Here is a 20,076-nt window from a genome sequence, read left to right on the forward strand (position 1 = left end):
GCCTACCCATGTCAGAGATGCAAACTCGGTCTCAACCTTTAAGTCTTTACTGAAGACTCATCTCTTCAGTGGGTCATATGATTGAGTGTAGTCTGGCCCAGGAGTGGGAAGGTGAACGGAAAGGCTCTGGAGCAACGAACCGCCCTTGCTGTCTCTGCCTGGCCGGTTCCCCTCTTTCCACTGGGATTCTCTGCCTCTAACCCTATTACAGGGGCTGAGTCGCTGGCTTACTGGGGCTCTCTCATGCCGTCCCTGGAAGGGGTGCGTCACCTGAGTGGGTTGATTCACTGATGTGGTCATCCTGTCTGGGTTGGCGCCCACCCTTGGGTTGTGCCATGGCGGAGATCTTTGTGGGCTATACTCGGCCCTGTCTCAGGATGGTAAGTTGGTGGTTGAAGATATCCCTCTAGTGGTGTGGGGGCTGTGCTTTGGCAAAGTGGGTGGGGTTATATCCTTCCTGTTTGGCCCTGTCCGGGGGTGTCCTCGGATGGGTCCACAGTGTCTCCTGACCCCTCCTGTCTCAGCCTCCAGTATTTATGCTGCAGTAGTTTATGTGTCGGGGGGCTAGGGTCAGTTTGTTATATCTGGAGTACTTCTCCTGTCCTATTCGGTGTCCTGTGTGAATCTAAGTGTGCGTTCTCTAATTCTCTGCTTCTCTCTTTCTTTCTCTCTCTCGGAGGACCTGAGCCCTAGGACCATGCCCCAGGATTACCTGACATGATGACTCCTTGCTGTCCCCAGTCCACGTGGCCGTGCTGCTGCTCCAGTTTCAACTGTTCTGCCTTATTATTATACGACCATGCTGGTCATTTATGAACATTTGAACATCTTGGCCATGTTCTGTTATAATCTCCACCCGGCACAGCCAGAAGAGGACTGGCCACCCCACATAGCCTGGTTCCTCTCTAGGTTTCTTCCTAGGTTTTGGCCTTTCTAGGGAGTTTTTCCTAGCCACCGTGCTTCTACACCTGCATTGCTTGCTGTTTGGGGTTTTAGGCTGGGTTTCTGTACAGCACTTTGAGATATCAGCTGATGTACGAAGGGCTATATAAATAAATTTGATTTGATTTGACCTGTAGTGTGAGAAACAGTGTTAACTGGGAGTACTGAATACACACAGACACAGTGTGAGGAACAGTGTTAACTGGGAGTACTGAATACACACAGACACAGTGTGAGGAACAGTGTTAACTGGGAGTACTGAATACACACAGACACAGTGTGAGGAACAGTGTTAACTGGGAGTACTGAATACACACAGACACAGTGTGAGGAACAGTGTTAACTGGGAGTACTGAATACACACAGACACAGTGTGAGGAACAGTGTTTACTGGGAGTACTGAATACACACAGACACAGTGTTAACTGGGAGTACTTAACACACACAGACACAGTGTGAGGAACAGTGTTAACTGGGAGTACTGAATACACACAGACACAGTGTGAGGAACAGTGTTAACTGGGAGTACTGAATACACACAGACACAGTGTGAGGAACAGTGTTAACTGGGAGTACTTAACACACACACACAACCCCCTCTGAGGGAGGATATAAAGGTAGAGGTGCTAAGAATAAAGTTTGCTGTGTGTCCTCACTCTCACTACTTTCATGAACTCCAAACTCTACACCGAAAACCAGTCTATCCCCATAATTTGAAGTTCAACAGCAGCAAGAATCCAAGTAGATGGAACAATGGGCAACAAATCAAGAACACAAATGTACATAGTTAACTATTTTGACAGTACCTAATGCATATTACAATATCATTATCATATGGTGAGGGAACACGCCTTCAGAATGAAGAATCCATAAACCCCAGACCATTTAAAAAAAAATCTGTGACGTCAGTGGGCACGCAGAAGTAGAGGAGTTGATACCAGTGAGCGTGATGGACAGATCATGAAAGTCAGCAAATTTCTCCACATCTGAAAGATCACCCGGACAAGTGACGAATATCTGTCACATATTCGATACCAGAACCTTATATAATGGACGTATATTGCTGCAGACGCTTTCGCTGTTTTGATCCGATTCAAATTGACAGGAATGAACAACTTGCTAGCCTTCGGTAATGATGTGCCCCGTGCTCGAGACGTTAGCAAGCTAGATTCAAATTAAATGTGTTGTCATTACTTGAGAAAAAAATATGTCGATTTGAGAACAAAATATGTGGGGATTACTGCCGACTACGGTCAATTGACGAAATCTGACTGAGTTGTGAAAGCCTAAATGCTAACTAGCTTAGCACACCAGCATTCCGAAACCAGCGTTAGCCAGCCAGCTAGCCAGCTAGGGACAAGGCACGGTTCTGTGCAGGTTGCTATGGAAGAGGTGGCGCTAGAACCACCGACGGACGCGCTCTGTGAATGTAATGGAGGTAGAACCACCAACTCCGAAGATCCCAGACCTAAAAGCCGACATCATCAACCCGAATTCGGGCCGAACCCGAGTAACTTTTCTCGGCTGTGCAGCAGGGACGAGGCGGAGAGGGCAGAGGCGCTGGAAGAACTGACCCAGAGCGTCATGTCCCGGTTGGGTCTGGACCGACCCGGTTCTGCTCGTCTCGATAAACACACTCTCCTGCAGCTGCTGCGGGTCTCCCGGTCCTGCCCCTTACAGGAGGTCCGCGAGAGGGCAGCGGAACTACTGCGAACTGCACAGGTAGGGCCCGAGCAGCAGAGACAGCGAGACGGGTAAACTAGCATGGTTTGCCAGTTGCCAGAAACGTTCATTTTTGACTGAGAGGAGCAAATAATTTACACAATATGTCATTGACTCATGTCATTGATCCAGCTATGTGATGTTGCTCATCAAATGACAAGATTGAGGAGTCTCCATGAATTAAAGGTACATGAAGTCATGATGAACGATAATAACCCCAGTCAATGACAGTTAAGTTCCCAGCTGTCTTCTGTCAGTTGCCAGTTTGTTTCATCAGACAGCCGAGCATGGGATGATGTAAGACTAGGGCACGCCCCCGTTGAGCTCTTATCGAAACACCACGGCACGCTCACGATACATTACATTACTGAAAGAAAACAGATTTACCGTGTCCTGTAGTTTTTAGCTGTTAACATAGTATATATACCGCAGAGTTAACCTGTCAACTCCAGATGATGGTGAGTGTTTGGGAATGTGGATGGTTGTATATTATGAATTTGGTTCCTAGTATAAAAGTTGTTGCTCAGGTATCATGTTACAGTGTTACTTCAATTTGGGCTAACAGGGAGGCAGTTGTAACTGGCAGCTGATATAGTAACTTCACTCTTCTAGATGGCTCTGGCACAAGTGTTTGGGTCTACTTAAGCCTACGTCATGGCTATAACATACTGTAGATAGAACAATGACAGTCTAAGAATAAGAGCTAGAAATAAGGTGTTGTGTATTTGGTGGATCACAAAGCAGGAAACCAGTATTTCTACTTCTCTGTCCTGTAGAGGGACAGAGACATCCCTATAGAGGGATGTTTTTATTGAAGAAAATGTGGATGTTTGAGTTGGTGACGGAATTGTGTCATTCCATATAGTTATTCATGGTCTCTCTCCTCTCTCTCTCTCTCTCTCTCGCTCTCTCTCTCACACACAGGAGCAAGGTGTTGAGATTCCTCAGGCTTTGGCCTCCGGTCCTAGTGCCTTCATCCCTGCACAAGTGGTACGTGTGTGTGCACGGATAAGCATATGACTATTACAGTGAGTGTGAGACAGTATCAGTTTGTCCATGATCTTACTGTTTGTGTTTCTGACTCCCTCTCAGATTTTGGATGAGGGACCAGATCAGGAAGTTCTGATAGAAGCCTTCCTCTCATTGGGTCGTTTTGACCACATCACCATGGTGATGGCCCTTCATCCCACCTACCTCAGCTGCTTCCTGCGTACCCAGCATGCTTTGCTGGAGCTGGATGGCCCGCTACCCCGCCCCTGGAGGCACTACATCGTTGTCATGGTGAGAGCCTGTACTGCCTAAACTGAACCATAACTTCACAGAATCACTGATCAACAAATCACCTTACATCTCAAATAATGACTTATTATGTAATTACCTTACTCAAGCTGATCCCCTCAAACACACTGTCTCTCTCTACTTTCCCTCCCACTTTTTCTCTATTCTCTTTTCTCCCTCTCTCCCCAGGCTGCAGCTCGTCACCAGTGTTCCTACCTTGTCCAACAGCATAGTGCAGGGTTCCTGGAGGTGGGGGGGGAGGAGAGCTGGCTGGAGGGGCTACAACACACACACCCCAAAATACGCTGCCTACACACACTTAACAAGCTGCTGGCACACAGACCCTGGCTCATCACACAACAGCACATACAGGTGAGACACACACACACACACACACACACACACACACACACACACACACACACACACACACACACACACACACACACACACACACACACACACACACAGGTATACATTAATGGTCGTCCACCCCCTCTCCTGCAGGAGTTGGTGTGTCCAGGGGCGGATGATCGTTGGTCATTGGCTGAGCTGATCCACGCAGTTGTTCTGATGACTCACTCTCATTCGCTGTCCTCCTTCGTTTGGGGGTGTGGCCTACACCCTGAGCCCGACCACATAGGAGGCCACGCCTTCTGCCCACCATCACCATCCAATAACATGCCACAAAGCCCTCACAGTCCCGCCCCCGAGGACGGCAAGCCAGAGGTGAGATTTGAGATGCAGTCTAGGTTGCTGGATAAGTGACAACATGTAAATCAGTCACTTATTTTCTCTCTCTCCTTCTCTCTCTCTGTCAGGATGGAGTGACGGAGGTGGAGGCATTGATGAAGAGGATGGTGGAGTTACAACAGCAGGTGGAGGAGTGTAGTCAGGAAGAGATGATCACTCGCTTTGAGAGGGAGAGGAGCGAGAGCATACCTACTGGTACACACACACCTCCACTGCACATTTACGCACACGCTGTCTCACACTGTGGCTGTTTTCCATGGCATTCTTTCTGACTTGTGTGTGTGTGTGTGTAGCAGTGGTACGGGGAGCCCCCTCTGACCTGGTGTTGAGGTTAGTGGAGGATCCAGAGTTCATCTATGAAGACTTCTCCATCCGAGGAGAACAGTCACCTCCTACCATGAGAGCACAGGTGTGTGTGTGTGAGAGATAGAGGTGTGTGTGTGTGAGAGATAGAGGTGTGTGTGTGTGAGAGATAGAGGTGTGTGTGTGTGAGAGATAGAGGTGTGTGTGTGTGAGAGATAGAGGTGTGTGTGTGTGAGAGATAGAGGTGTGTGTGTGTGAGAGATAGAGGTGTGTGTGTGTGTGAGAGATAGAGGTGTGTGTGTGTGAGAGATAGAGGTGTGTGTGTGTGTGTGTGAGAGATAGAGGTGTGTGTGTGTGTGAGAGATAGAGGTGTGTGTGTGTGTGTGAGAGATAGAGGTGTGTGTGTGTGTGTGAGAGATAGAGGTGTGTGTGTGTGTGAGAGATAGAGGTGTGTGTGTGTGTGTGTGAGAGATAGAGGTGTGTGTGTGTGTGTGTGAGAGATAGAGGTGTGTGTGTGAGAGATAGAGGTGTGTGTGTGAGAGATAGAGGTGTGTGTGTGAGAGAGAGGTGTGTGTGTGAGAGAGAGGTGTGTGTGTGAGAGAGAGGTGTGTGTGTGTGTGTGAGAGATAGAGGTGTGTGTGTGTGTGTGAGAGATAGAGGTGTGTGTGTGTGTGTGTGAGAGAGAGAGAGAGAGGTGTGTGAGAGAGGTGTGTGTGAGAGACGGAGGTGTGTGTGTATAATGTTTGCATGTCTGATTATAGGACTTCTCATGGGAAAGCTATGGTTGTTGGTGTGCATATAAGGTGCATGTACAATTTATAGTGTGTGTGTGTGTGTGTGTGTGTGTGTGTGGTGTGTGTGGTGTGTGTGTGTGTGTGTGTGTATATAGGACTACTCATGGGAAGACCATGGATTCTCCCTAGTGAACAGACTGTTACCAGACATGGGCCAATTACTGGAGGAGAAGTTCCAGGTACTACAACAAGTACCCTTTAACGTGTTGACCCTTCACCTCTAACATATTAATGACGTCTTGACTTCTGTCAGGTTGATACTGATGGAGTGTCTGTCAGGTTGATACTGATGGAGTGTCTGTCAGGTTGATACTGATGGAGTGTCTGTCAGGTTGATACTGATGGAGTGTCTGTCAGGTTGATACTGATGGAGTGTCTGTCAGGTTGATACTGATGGAGTGTCTGTCAGGTTGATACTGATGGAGTGTCTGTCAGGTTGATACTGATGGAGTGTCTGTCAGGTTGATACTGATGGAGTGTCTGTCAGGTTGATACTGATGGAGTGACGTCTTGTCTTCTGTCAGGTTGTGTGTGGTCTAACCTACAACAGGATGGCGATGCACAAGGATGTGGACACACACACACTCCGCAAGGCTCTCTGGAACTACATACACTGCCTCTACGGAATACGGTCAGTCTCACACACACACACTTGTATGTTCATAACTGTGTGTGTTTGTGCACCTGGGTTTGTCTATTATACTGATGTTTTGTGTGTGTGTAGGTACGATGACTACGACTACGGAGAGGTGAATGTGTTGTTGGAGCGAGGCCTCAAGATGTTTGTGAAAACGGTAGCGTGTCATCCAGAACAGACTACAGATAGGATCTACTCTGCCTACTGGAGACTCTTCAGACACTCTGAGAAGGTACGCGCCACACACACTCAAAACCATCGCTAAAAACTCTGTCCATCTGTATCTACCTTTCTTGTGTGTCAGGTGTGTTACTGACTGACTCTGTGTCTTCCTGTTTCTCTTTCTCCAGGTCCATGTCAACCTGCTGCTGATGGAGGCTCGACTACAGGCTGCTCTACTATACACACTACGGGCTGTCACACGCTACATGACATGACTATGGGCTGTCACATGCTACCTGACATGACTATGGGCTGTCAAACGCTACCTGACATGACTACGGGCCTGTCACACGCTACATGACTACGGGCCTGTCACACGCTACATGACATGACTATGGGCTGTCACACTCTACATGACTACGGGCTGTCACACGCTACATGACATGACTACGGGCTGTCACACGCTACATGACTACGGGCCTGTCACACGCTACATGACATGACTACAGGCCTGTCACACGCTACATGACCTGACTATGGGCTGTCACACGCTACCTGACTACGGGCTGTCACACGCAACATGACATGACTACGGGCTGTCACACACTACATGACATGACTACAGGCCTGTCACACACTACATGACCTGACTATGGGCTGTCACACGCTACATGACATGACTACGGGCTGTCACACACTACATGACATGACTACAGGCCTGTCACACACTACATGACATGACTACGGGCCTGTCACACGCTACATGACATGACTACAGGCTGTCACACGCTACATGACATGACTACATGCCTGTCACACGCTACATGACCTGACTATGGGCTGTCACACGCTACATGACTACGGGCTGTCACACTCTACATGACATGACTACGGGCTGTCACACGCTACATGACTACGGGCTGTCACACGCTACATGACATTACTACGGGCTATCACACGCTACATGTCAAACGGGCTGTCACATTTCTACATGTCAAACGCATGACTACGGACTGTAACACGCTACATGACTACGGACTGTAACACGCTACATGACTACGGACTGTAACACGTTACATGACTACGGGCTGTCACACGCTACATGACTACGGGCTGTCGCACGCTACATGACATTACTACGGGCTATCACACGCTACATGTCAAACGGGCTGTCACATTTCTACATGTCAAACGCATGACTACGGACTGTAACACGCTACATGACTACGGACTGTAACACGCTACATGACTACGGACTGTAACACGTTACATGACTACGGGCTGTCACACGCTACATGACTACGGACTGTAACACGCTACATGACTACGGACTGTAACACGTTACATGACTACGGGCTGTCACACGCTACATGACTACGGGCTGTCACACGCTACATGACATTACTACGGGCTATCACATGCTACATGTCAAACGGGCTGTCACATTTCTACATGTCAAACGCATGACTACGGACTGTAACACGCTACATGACTACGGACTGTAACACGCTACATGACTACGGACTGTAACACGTTACATGACTACGGGCTGTCGCACGCTACATGACTACGGGCTGTCGCACGCTACATGGCTACGGGCTGTCGCACGCTACATGACTACGGGCTGTCGCACGCTACATGACTACGGGCTGTCGCGCGCTACATGACTACGGGCTGTCGCACGCTACATGACTACGGGCTGTCGCACGCTACATGACTACGGGCTGTCGCACGCTACATGACTACGGGCTGTCACACGCTACATGACTACGGGCTGTCACACGCTACATGACTACGGGCTGTCACACGCTACATGACTACGGGCTGTCACACGCTACATGACTACGGGCTGTCACACGCTACATGACTACGGGCTGTCACACGCTACATGACTACGGGCTGTCACACGCTACCTGACATGACTACGGGCTGTCACACGCTACCTGACATGACTACGGGCTGTCGCACGCTGCATGACTACGGGCTGTCGCACGCTACATGACTACGGGCTGTCACACGCTACATGACATGACTACGGGCTGTCGCACGCTACTTGACATGACTACGGGCTGTCACACGCTACTTGACATGACTACGGGCTGGCACACACTACATGACTACGGGCTGTCACGCTACATTACATGACTACGGGCAGTCACACGCTACATGACTACGGGGTGTCACACGCTACATGACTACGGGCTGTCACACTCTACATGACATGACTACGGGCTGTCACACGCTACTTGACATGACTACGGGCTGGCACACACTACATGACTACGGGCTGTCACGCTACATTACATGACTACGGGCAGTCACACGCTACATGACTACGGGGTGTCACACGCTACATGACTACGGGCTGTCACACTCTACATGACATGACTACGGGCTGTCACACGCTACATGACTACGGGCTGTCACACGCTACATGACATTACTACGGGCTATCACACGCTACATGTCAAACGGGCTGTCACATTTCTACATGTCAAACGCATGACTACGGACTGTAACACGCTACATGACTACGGACTGTAACACGCTACATGACTACGGACTGTAACACGTTACATGACTACGGGCTGTCACACGCTACATGACTACGGGCTGTCACACGCTACATGACTACGGGCTGTCACACGCTACATGACTACGGGCTGTCACACGCTACATGACTACGGGCTGTCACACGCTACCTGACATAACTACGGGCTGTCGCACGCTACCTGATATAACTACGGGCTGTCGCACGCTACCTGACATAACTACGGGCTGTCGCACGCTACCTGACATGACTACGGGCTGTCGCACGCTACATGACTACGGGCTGTCGCACGCTGCATGACTACGGGCTGTCGCACGCTGCATGACTACGGGCTGTCGCACGCTGCATGACTACGGGCTGTCGCACGCTACATGACTACGGGCTGTCACACGCTACATGACATGACTACGGGCTGTCACACGCTACATGACATGACTACGGGCTGTCGCACGCTACTTGACATGACTACGGGCTGTCACACGCTACTTGACATGACTACGGGCTGGCACACACTACATGACTACGGGCTGTCACGATACATTACATGACTACGGGCTGTCACACGCTACATGACTACGGGGTGTCACACGCTACATGACTACGGGGTGTCACACGCTACATGACTACGGGCTGTCACACGCTACATGACTACGGGCTGTCACACGCTACATGACATGACTACGGGCTGTCACACGCTACATGACTACGGGCTGTCACACGCTACATGACTACGGGCCCGTCACACGCTACATGACTACACACAGTTAATGTCTGAATCCGACAGTTCAGATTGATCATAAGTCAATGTTGTGTTTATTCTGCTCTGTGTAATAAGCTGCCTATTTTGTGTTTGTGGTTATAATGCTACACATTATAGAGTTAGGTTGATCCAGTCAATCAATCCAATCATCTCACTGTGTTAAACTATTATTGTACTTGCTACTGTGTTCACAGTGGCTGTTACCATTTAATGCTTCAGATCATACATAAGACAATTGAATGTATGGTTCATGTATTTTTTAAATGTACAATAAAAGGTATTTTGTTATCAAAATCAACACATGGTGTGAAGTTGCAGATCTTTATGCAGGCATAACTGAAGACCTCTGCAGTTCCAAGACTGGCCACGAGGTGGAGATAAAGGGTATACTCTTCTCTTACTGGAACGTCAAATTCGGAGTTTCATGGAACTTAGTTCCCAACAGAGAATGGTGGATCTAGCCTTAAAGAACAGACGGATGCTATGTTGACAGATGAGAGCGAGTGTGTGTCTGTCTCTTTGGGTAGGAAGGGTTCAGCTGACTGGGACATGTCGATTCCTGGGCTCAGTGGTGTGCGAAGACTACAGCACCGAAGTTATGTCAAATCACCGGATGTTGCGTTTGGACAATTCCATTTCTACATGAATTATGTTATTCAAAGTCAAAATCAGGGCTGAATTCATTAAGCCCATTCTGTTGCAAAACGTTTCGTCTGTTGCAACGTTTTGTAACAAACCGTTCACTCCAAACGGAAAACGTTTTGCAATGAAAAGGATCGTTTCTATTGGACAAATTCATGTAGGTCCCTTCCCATTTCGTTCTATTTGCTTCCGTTTGGTTCTTAAATGGTAAACGATTTCCGTTGCAAAACGTAATTAAGAAGCCCCGGATTACTTTTTGTTGTTGTTTAAATTCCGTGAGAGTGACACAAGCATCCAGGGAGCGCGCTTTGGAGTGGACGTCAGTCACTGCGCATGCCAGTCAATCCAACCCTTCCGGACACAGAGAACGCGCCGCGCATCCACATTCCCTCCCGCGAGGAGCGCTCAGCTGTCTCATCCCGTTCTGTCTCAGCGCCTGGAATTTTACCTCCCCGGTGCTGTTCACACCTTTCTTCGCCAGCCCCCGGGAATAACGGGCGACCCGTAGTGCTCTCCGGTAAGTCAGTCGATGTGTGTTTAGCAGTGGGAGAGTGTAAGTGAGTCTCAACCTCTGTAGCCTAAACTAAGTGTCGGTGTTTTGTATGGCTAAGTAAATAAATCTGTGTGTAGTAGTGTATATTGTAACATTGTTTTGCCTTCCCCTCAATATCTGTGCTGAAACAGACACCAGTATGAATGCACGTCTCTCTCTCTCTCTCTCTCTCTCTCTCTCTCTCTCTCCCCCTTCAGAACGTGTCTCTAACTCCCCCCTTCAGAGCCTCTGTCTCTCTCTCTCTCCCCCTTCAGAACGTGTCTCTAACTCCCCCCTTCAGAGCCTCTGTCTCTCTCCCACTCCCCCCTTCAGAACCTGTCTCTCTCACTCCCCCCTTCAGAACCTGTCTCTCTCACTCCCCCCTTCAGAACCTGTCTCTCTCACTCCCCCCTTCAGAACCTGTCTCTCTCCCACTCCCCCCTTCAGAACGTGTCTCTAACTCCCCCCTTCAGAGCCTCTGTCTCTCTCCCACTCCCCGCTTCAGAACCTGTCTCTCTCACTCCCCCCTTCAGAACCTGTCTCTCTCACTCCCCCCTTCAGAACCTCTGTCTCTCTCCCCTCTTCAGGACCTCTGTCTCTCTCTCCCCTTCAGAACCTCTCTCTCTTTCTCTCTCTCCCCCCTTCATAATCTCTCTCTCCTTCATAACCTCTGTGTGTCTCTCCCCCCTTCATAACCTCTGTGTTGCTCTCTCTCCTTCATAACCTCTGTGTCTCTCCCCCCTTCATAACCTCTGTGTTGCTCTCTCTCCTTCATAACCTCTGTGTCTCTCTCTCCTTCATAACCTCTGTGTCTCTCCCCCCTTCATAACCTCTGTGTTGCTCTCTCTCCTTCATAACCTCTGTGTGTCTCTCCCCCCTTTATAACCTCTGTGTTGCTCTCTCTCCTTCATAACCTCTGTGTCTCTCCCCCCTTCATAACCTCTGTGTTGCTCTCTCTCCTTCATAACCTCTGTGTCTCTCTCTCCTTCATAACCTCTGTGTCTCTCCCCCCTTCATAACCTCTGTGTTGCTCTCTCTCCTTCATAACCTCTGTGTGTCTCTCCCCCCTTCATAACCTCTGTGTTGCTCTCTCTCCTTCATAACCTCTGTGTCTCTCCCCCCTTCATAACCTCTGTGTTGCTCTCTCTCCTTCATAACCTCTGTGTTGCTCTCTCTCTCCTTCATAACCTCTGTGTTGCTCTCTCTCTCCTTCATAACCTCTGTGTCTCTCCCCCCTTCATAACCTCTGTGTTGCTCTCTCTCCTTCATAACCTCTGTGTGTCTCTCCCCCCTTCATAACCTCTGTGTTGCTCTCTCTCCTTCATAACCTCTGTGTGTCTCTCCCCCCTTCATAACCTGTGTTGCTCTCTCTCCTTCAACCTCTGTGTGTCTCTCCCCCCTTCATAACCTCTGTGTTGCTCTCCCCCCTTCATAACCTCTGTGTTGCTCTCTCCCCCCTTCATAACCTCTGTGTTGCTCTCTCCCCCCTTCATAACCTCTGTGTTGCTCTCTCTCCTTCATAACCTCTGTGTTGCTCTCTCTCCTTCATAACCTCTTTGTTGCTCTCTCTCCTTCATAACCTCTGTGTTGCTCTCTCTCCTTCATAACCTCTGTGTTGCTCTCTCTCCTTCATAACCTCTGTGTTGCTCTCTCTCTCCTTCATAACCTCTGTGTTGCTCTCTCTCTCCTTCATAACCTCTGTGTTGCTCTCTCTCTCCTTCATAACCTCTGTGTGTCTCTCTCTCCTTCATAACCTCTGTGTATATCTCCCCCCTTCATAACCTCTGTGTGTTTCATGTTGTTAGTCATATTCTGGAGTAAATACCTGGTTTCGGTGCCCAGGTGAGTTTCCCAGAGCTTGGCCACAGACACACAGCTTCTAACACACACTTTAAAAATCACTCTGTTATTTAATTAAACCAAAATGTTTGTGAAACCATGTCCTTTTTGTTATTGCTGAATGAGTGTGTTGAGAAACTTTGGGCATTTAAAAAAAAAAAAAGGAAGTTTGGCCAGTGAAGTGCTGCGCAAAATGCGGTGGTGCTTATGCCAGCAACACTTCCCTTTTGTACTGTAGCCTGCAGGTCACACTGAGCCTGTCAAGTCAGTTATTCTGAAATCAAATGACAGAGCAATAACAGAATTGACTTATAGGAGAGAAAAGGGAGCAGGGGCTTGAACCTTAAACTCTGTGGATTACAGGGTGTGCAGCGCACTCTGTGTGCCATAAAGATCCAGAGGCAGGCTACAGCTACTGTCCTGTAGGCCAGAGGCAGGCTACAGCTACTGTCCTGTAGGCCAGAGGCAGGCTACAGCTACTGTCCTGTAGGCCAGAGGCAGGCTACAGCTACTGTCCTGTAGGCCAGAGGCAGGCTACAGCTACTGTCCTGTAGGCCAGAGGCAGGCTACAGCTACTGTCCTGTAGGCCAGAGGCAGGCTACAGCTACTGTCCTGTAGGCCAGAGGCAGGCTACAGCTACTGTCCTGTAGGCCAGAGGCAGGCTACAGCTACTGTCCTGTAGGCCAGAGGCAGGCTACAGCTACTGTCCTGTAGGCCAGAGGCAGGCTACAGCTACTGTCCTGTAGGCCAGAGGCAGGCTACAGCTACTGTCCTGTAGGCCAGAGGCAGGCTACAGCTACTGTCCTGTAGGCCAGAGGCAGGCTACAGCTACTGTCCTGTAGGCCAGAGGCAGGCTACAGCTACTGTCCTGTAGGCCAGAGGCAGGCTACAGCTACTGTCCTGTAGGCCAGAGGCAGGCTACAGCTACTGTCCTGTAGGCCAGAGGCAGGCTACAGCTACTGTCCTGTAGGCCAGAGGCAGGCTACAGCTACTGTCCTGTAGGCCAGAGGCAGGCTACAGCTACTGTCCTGTAGGCCAGAGGCAGGCTACAGCTACTGTCCTGTAGGCCAGAGGCAGGCTACAGCTACTGTCCTGTAGGCCAGAGGCAGGCTACAGCTACTGTCCTGTAGGCCAGAGGCAGGCTACAGCTACTGTCCTGTAGGCCAGAGGCAGGCTACAGCTACTGTCCTGTAGGCCAGAGGCAGGCGACAGCTACTGTCCTGTAGGCCAGAGGCAGGCGACAGCTACTGTCCTGTAGGCCAGAGGCAGGCGACAGCTACTGTCCTGTAGGCCAGAGGCAGGCGACAGCTACTGTCCTGTAGGCCAGAGGCAGGCGACAGCTACTGTAGAGCTACTGTGGAGCACTGTTTCACTGTCCCTTCAGGTTTGGTACTGGAGAGAGGAGAAACAGTGAGAGAACAAGAGAAGATTTAGGGAGGGAGAGAGACATGATTAGGTTATCTGAAGCCTGGCTTCATCACATCTTGTTTCTCTACGAATTCACTTCCTGCCTTTAGCCTCTGGGCTGTGCGGAAGGAAGTGAGCGTAGCCTAGCTGTGGGGCTGTAAACTCTGCTTTTCCACCAAGACACAGTTGCGCTACTACAGAGAATACTACAACAACCTTAACCCAACAGGGAGGTTAGAGAGGCGCACCAGTAACTGGAGGGTTACTGGTTTGATTCCCGGGTCTGACGGAAGGAATGTGTCTGTGACGTGAAGCAGCAGCCAAAAGGTTAGCGCTATCAGAATTTCAGGTGTCACATACTGCCATTGTGCACTTCGCTTCAGCTTTCAAACACGTTTTCTCCGTCAGTCTTTCTTTGACGCACACTGAAACATTCTTTCACTCTATCGCTCCACTTCTCTCTGGAGGAGGATGTAATGACATCACGTGGAAACAGGAAGTCCCTGAGACACCTGACTTCCCAGAACTTATCCATCCCCTCCCTCCCCCTACATTACTCTCTCTCTGTCCCCCACTTCCCATTGTTTCTCTCACTATCCCCAGTCTCTGCCTCTCTCTCTCTCTTTCTGTCCCCCACCTCCCACTGTTCCTCTCACTACCCCCCCTCTCCCTGCCTCAGTCTCTTTCTCCCCCCCTTCTCTCTATTTCCCCACTATCCTCTCTTACACTACATTGAAGTTTATGCTTTGGGCTCAAGTGACAGCTCACTTCGCAGTGTCCGATCACTCCTGCTTCACTCACTCTGCATCCTGTGGTGTTTCCTGTTAGCCAGGAGAGAGAGTGAGAAATGGAAGAATGAGTATGGATTCTAATTCTGTATACCAACTGAAATTTACGCCACATACAGTTGAAGCCGGAGGTTTACATACACCTTATCCAAATACATTTAAACTCAGTTTTTCACAATTCCTGACATTTAATCCTAGCAAAAAATTCCCTGTTTTAGGTCAGTTAGGATCACCACTTTATTTTAACAATGTGAAATGTCAGAATAATAGTAGAGATAATGATTTATTTCAGCTTTTATTTCTTTCATCACAATCCCAGTGGGTCAGAAGTTTACATACACTCAATTAGTATTTGGTAGCATTGCCTTTAAATGGTTTAACTTGGGTCAAACGTTTCGGGTAGCCTTACACAAGCTTCCCACAATAAGTTGGGTGAATTTGGGCCCGTTGCTCCTGACAGAGCTGGTGTAACTGAGTCAGGTTTGTAGGCCTCCTTGCTCACACACGCTTTTTCAGTTCTGCCCACAAATTTTCTATAGCATTGAGGTCAGTGCTCTGTGATGGCCACTCCAACACCATGACTTTGTTGTTCTTAAGCCATTTTGCCACAACTTTGGAAGTATGCTTGGGGTCATTGTACATTTGGAAAACCCATTTGCGACCAAGCTTTAACTTTCTGACTGATGCCTTGAGATGTTGTGTCAATATATCCACATCATTTTCCTGCCTCGTGATGCCTTCTATTTTGTGAAGTGCACCAGTCCCTCCTGCAGCAAAGCACCCCCACAACATGATGCTGCCACCCCCGTGCTTCACGGTTGGGATGGTGTTCTTCGGCTTGCAAGCCTCCCCCTTTTTCCTCCAAACATAACGATGGTCATTATGGCCAAACAGTTCTATTTTTGTTTCATCAGACCAGAGGACATTTCTCCAAAAAGTACGATATTTATCCCCATGTGCAGATGCAAACCGTAGTCTGGCTTTTTTATGGCGGTTTTGGAGCAGTGACTTCTTTCTTGCTGAGCGGCCATTCAGGTTATGTCGATATAGGACTTGTTTTACTGTGGATATACAGTGGTGCAAAAAAGTTTTTAGTTAGCCACCAATTGTGCAAGTTCTCCCACTTAAAAAGATGAGAGAGACCTGTGATTTTCATCATAGGTACTCTTCAACTAGGAGACAGAACACGTCTCCTTCCTGAGCCATATGACAGCTGCGTGGTCCCATGGTGTTTATACTTGCATACTATTGTTTGTACAGAGGAACGCGGTACCTTCAGGCGTTTGGAAATTGCTCCCAAGGATGAACTAAACTTGTGGAGGTCCACAAATTTTTTTCTGAGGTCTTGGCGGATTTCTTTTGATTTTCCCATGATGTCAAGTAAAGAGGCACTGAGCTTGAAGGTAGGCCTTGAAATACATCCACAGGTACACCTCCAATTGACTCAAATGATGTCAATTAGCCTATCAGAACGACAGATTTGTACCTTGTCAGCTCGGGGGTTTGAACTCGCAACCTTCCGGTTACTAGTCCAACGCTCTAACCACTAGGCTACGCTGCAGTGAATTATAAGTGAAATCTGTCTGTAAACAATTGTTGGAAAAATTACTTGTGTGATGCACAAAGTAGACGTCCAAACCGACTTGCCAAAACTATAGGAATTTGTGGAGTGGTTTAAAAACGAGTTTAAATGACTCCAACCTAAGTGTATGTAAACTTCCGACTTCAACGGTAGCTGTGTATGTGTTTTCATGCGTTTGTGTTGTGAATGCCCAGCAGGGAGCCGTTTATCTGAAGTAGATGGGGCAGGAAAGGGTGTGTTTGGATGTTTGTTAGTTTGATGAATGAGGGTGGTGTGTGTATGAGTTTTCAGTCCTGAGAAAATGGTTTATGTTTGAAAACACCCCTCCATGTCCATTAGCTAGAGAGTGTAGTGATTTAGGTGGGAATAGCCTGAGTGGGATATGAACCAGTAACCTTCTAACTGTTTGAGGGCAGGGAGAGTGACTGCCTGTAGATCAAGGGTGGCCATCCCTCCTTCTTGAGAGTTGCTGGGTGTGCAGGCTTTTGTTCCATCCCTGCTTTAACATGAGTCTACTAATCAGCTTCTCATCGGGACCTTGGTTAGCTGAATCAGGAGCTGGAGCAGAAGCCTCCACACCCAGCGTCTTTTCCTGCAGGAGGGTTGGAATGAGTGTCTTGACATGGCGTATCTCCAAAACACCATTTTTATATAGTGTTGCTGCTTTTTAAAAAATCTATGCAAATGTCTGTTTAGTACAGGGTATCACCCACGAGAGAGAGAGTATGCAAATGTCTGTTTAGTACAGGGTATCACCCACGAGAGAGAGAGTATGCAAATGTCTGTTTAGTACAGGGTATCACCCACAAGAGAGTCAGATATATATATATATAGTTTGGTCTGTCGGCTAGTGTCAGTCTGGTTTGGGTGTGTGTTGCTTAGCAGTCAATCAGACAGTCATCTCACATCTCTGTCATATCAGTTCTCAAGCTCTAGTTTTCTTCTAAGTGGTCATAGAAGGAAGAAGACAATAGTCTGTTGGTGAGTTGAGAAACAGTGTTTTAGCATTGAATATGAGGAGTCAGGGTACCAAGCGCCGTTGTTGACTAGGTTTACATGTACAGCAGAGTTTCTCAAACAGCATCAGGGAGAGAGAGAGACAAACGTAATGAAGAAGAGAGTGAGAGAGAGAGACAAATGTTATGAAGAGGAGAGAGAGAGAGAGACAAACGTTATGAATAGGAGAGAGAGAGAGACAAACGTTATGAAGAGGAGAGAGCGAGACAAACGTTATGAAGAGGAGAGAGAGACAGAGAGAGAGAGAAATGTTTTGAAGAGGAGAGAGAGAGAGACAAACGTTCTGAAGAGGAGAGAGAGACAAACGTTCTGAAGAGGAGAGAGAGAGCGAGACAAACGTGATGAAGAGGAGAGAGAGAGAGAGACAAACGTTATGAAGAGGAGAGAGAGAGAGACAAACGTTATGAAGAGGAGAGAGAGAGACAAACGTTATGAAGAGGAGAGAGAGAGAGACAAACATTCTGAAGAGGAGAGAGAGACAAACGTTCTGAAGAGGAGAGAGAGAGAGACAAACGTTATGAAGAGGAGAGAGAGACAGAGAGAGAAATGTTTTGAAGAGGAGAGAGAGCGAGACAAACGTTATGAAGAGGAGAGTGAGAGAGAGACGAACGTTCTGAAGAGGAGAGAGAGAGAGAGACAAACGTTATGAAGAGGAGAGAGATGAACGTTATGAAGGGGAGAGAGAGAGAGAGAGACAAACGTTATGAAGAGGAGAGAGAGAGAGACAAACGTTATGAAGAGGAGAGAGCGAGACAAACGTTATGAAGAGGAGAGAGAGACAGAGAGAGAGAGAAATGTTTTGAAGAGGAGAGAGAGAGAGACAAACGTTATGAAGAGGAGATTGAGAGAGAGACGAACGTTCTGAAGAGGAGAGAGAGAGAGACAAACGTTATGAATAGGAGAGAGATGAACGTTATGAAGGGGAGAGAGAGAGAGAGAGAGAGAGACAAACGTTATGAAGAGGAGAGAGAGAGACAAATGTTATGAAGAGGGGAGAGAGAGGGAGAGAGAGACAAATGTTATGAAGAGGAGAGGGAGAGAGAGAGAGAGACAAACGTTATGAAGAGGAGAGAGAGAGGGAGAGAAACTTTATGAAGAGGAGAGAGAGAGAGAGAAACGTTTTGAAGAGGAGAGAGAGAGAGACAAACGTTATGAAGAGGAGAGAGAGAGAGAGACAACTTTATGAAGAGGAGAGAGAGAGAGACAAACATTATGAAGAGTGGAGAGAGAGAGAGACAAACATTATGAAGAGGAGAGAGAGAGAGAGAGACAAACGTTATGAAGAGGAGAGAGAGACAAACGGTATGGAGAGAGAGAGAGACAAACAGTATGGAGAGAGAGAGACAGTATAGAGAGAGAGAGAGACACGTTATGAAGAGGAGAGAGAGAGAGAAACAGTATAGAGAGAGAGAGACACGTTATGAAGAGGAGAGAGAGAGAGAGACAACGTTATGAAGAGGAGAGAGAGAGAGACAAACGGTATGGACAGAGAGAGAGAGAGAGAGAGAGACAAACGTTATGAAGAGGAGAGAGAGAGAGAAACAGTATAGAGAGAGAGAGAGAGACACGTTATGAAGAGGAGAGAGAGAGACAAACGTTATGAAGAGGAGAGAGAGAGAGACAAACGGTATGGAGATAGAGAGAGACACGTTATGAAGAGGAGAGAGAGACAAATGGTATGGAGAGAGAGAGAGAGAGAGAGAAATGGTATGAAGAGGAGAGAGAGAGAGAGAGAGAGAGAGAGAGAGAGAGAGAGAGACATTATGAAGAGGAGAGAGAGCGAGAGACGAACGTTCTGAAGAGGAGAGAGAGACAATGTTATGAAGAGGAGAGAGAGAGAGAGACAAACGTTATGAAGAGGAGAGAGAGAGACCAAACGGTATGGAGAGAGAGAGAGAGACAAATGTTTTGAAGAGGAGAGAGAGGGAGAGAGAGAGACCACATTATAAACAGGGGAGAGAGAGAGAGGGAGAGAGAGACAAACGTTATGAACAGGGGAGAGGGAGAGGGAAAGGGACAGAGAGAGACAAACGTTATGAAGAGGAGAGGGAGAGAGAAGAGACAAACGTTATGAACAGGGGAGAGGGAGTTGAGGGAGGGAGACAAATGTTGTGAAGAGGAGAGAGCGAGAGAGAGAGAGACAAACGTTATGAAGAGGAGAGAGAGAGAGAGAGAGAGAGAGAAACGTTATGAAGAGGAGAGAGAGAGAGAGACAAACGTTATGGAAAGAGAGAGAGAGAGAAATGTTATGAAGAGGACAGAGAGAGAGACAAACGGTATGGAGATATATAGAGAGAGAGACAAACGTTATGAAGAGGAGAGCGAGAGACAAACGGTATGGAGACAGAGGGAGAGAGAGAGACAAAC

General features: G+C 48.2%; 2 protein-coding genes across 7 annotated transcripts in view; both read left to right on the forward strand.

Moving 5' to 3' along the window:
- The first annotated feature begins 1,840 nt into the window (after positions 1 to 1,840).
- On the forward strand, positions 1,841 to 10,200 carry sesn2 (sestrin 2). 3 transcript variants are annotated; one of them, XM_031793274.1, is made up of 12 exons: positions 1,841 to 2,664; positions 3,589 to 3,654; positions 3,757 to 3,945; positions 4,132 to 4,314; positions 4,450 to 4,671; positions 4,764 to 4,890; positions 4,989 to 5,104; positions 5,888 to 5,971; positions 6,317 to 6,423; positions 6,517 to 6,661; positions 6,780 to 6,862; positions 8,590 to 10,200. In XM_031793274.1, the coding sequence occupies exons 1-12, from the start codon at positions 2,233 to 2,235 to the stop codon at positions 8,591 to 8,593; spliced, it is 1,758 nt and encodes a 585-aa protein (XP_031649134.1). In that variant the 5' UTR covers positions 1,841 to 2,232; the 3' UTR covers positions 8,594 to 10,200. The 3 variants fall into 3 exon arrangements, with proteins under 3 accessions (XP_031649134.1, XP_031649133.1, XP_031649135.1); XM_031793273.1 differs by having other exon boundaries at positions 1,842 to 2,664; positions 6,780 to 10,200; XM_031793275.1 differs by lacking the exon at positions 1,841 to 2,664 and adding an exon at positions 2,916 to 3,122 and having other exon boundaries at positions 6,780 to 10,200.
- A 102-nt stretch (positions 10,201 to 10,302) lies between these two features.
- yrk (Yes-related kinase) overlaps positions 10,303 to 20,076 on the forward strand; it is a 17,204-nt gene continuing 7,430 nt past the window's right edge. The window contains exon 1 of one of the 4 annotated variants that reach the window (XM_031793278.1): positions 10,303 to 11,061. The gene's annotated coding sequence lies outside the window, so the exon portion shown is untranslated. Of the gene's footprint in view, positions 11,062 to 14,431; positions 14,650 to 20,076 lie in introns of those variants that run through there. The other 3 variants (XM_031793276.1, XM_031793279.1, XM_031793277.1) reach the window with 3 other exon arrangements.

Source organism: Oncorhynchus kisutch, linkage group LG17 (genome assembly GCF_002021735.2).
Source record: "Oncorhynchus kisutch isolate 150728-3 linkage group LG17, Okis_V2, whole genome shotgun sequence".
NCBI classification, from domain to species: Eukaryota; Metazoa; Chordata; class Actinopteri; order Salmoniformes; family Salmonidae; genus Oncorhynchus; species Oncorhynchus kisutch.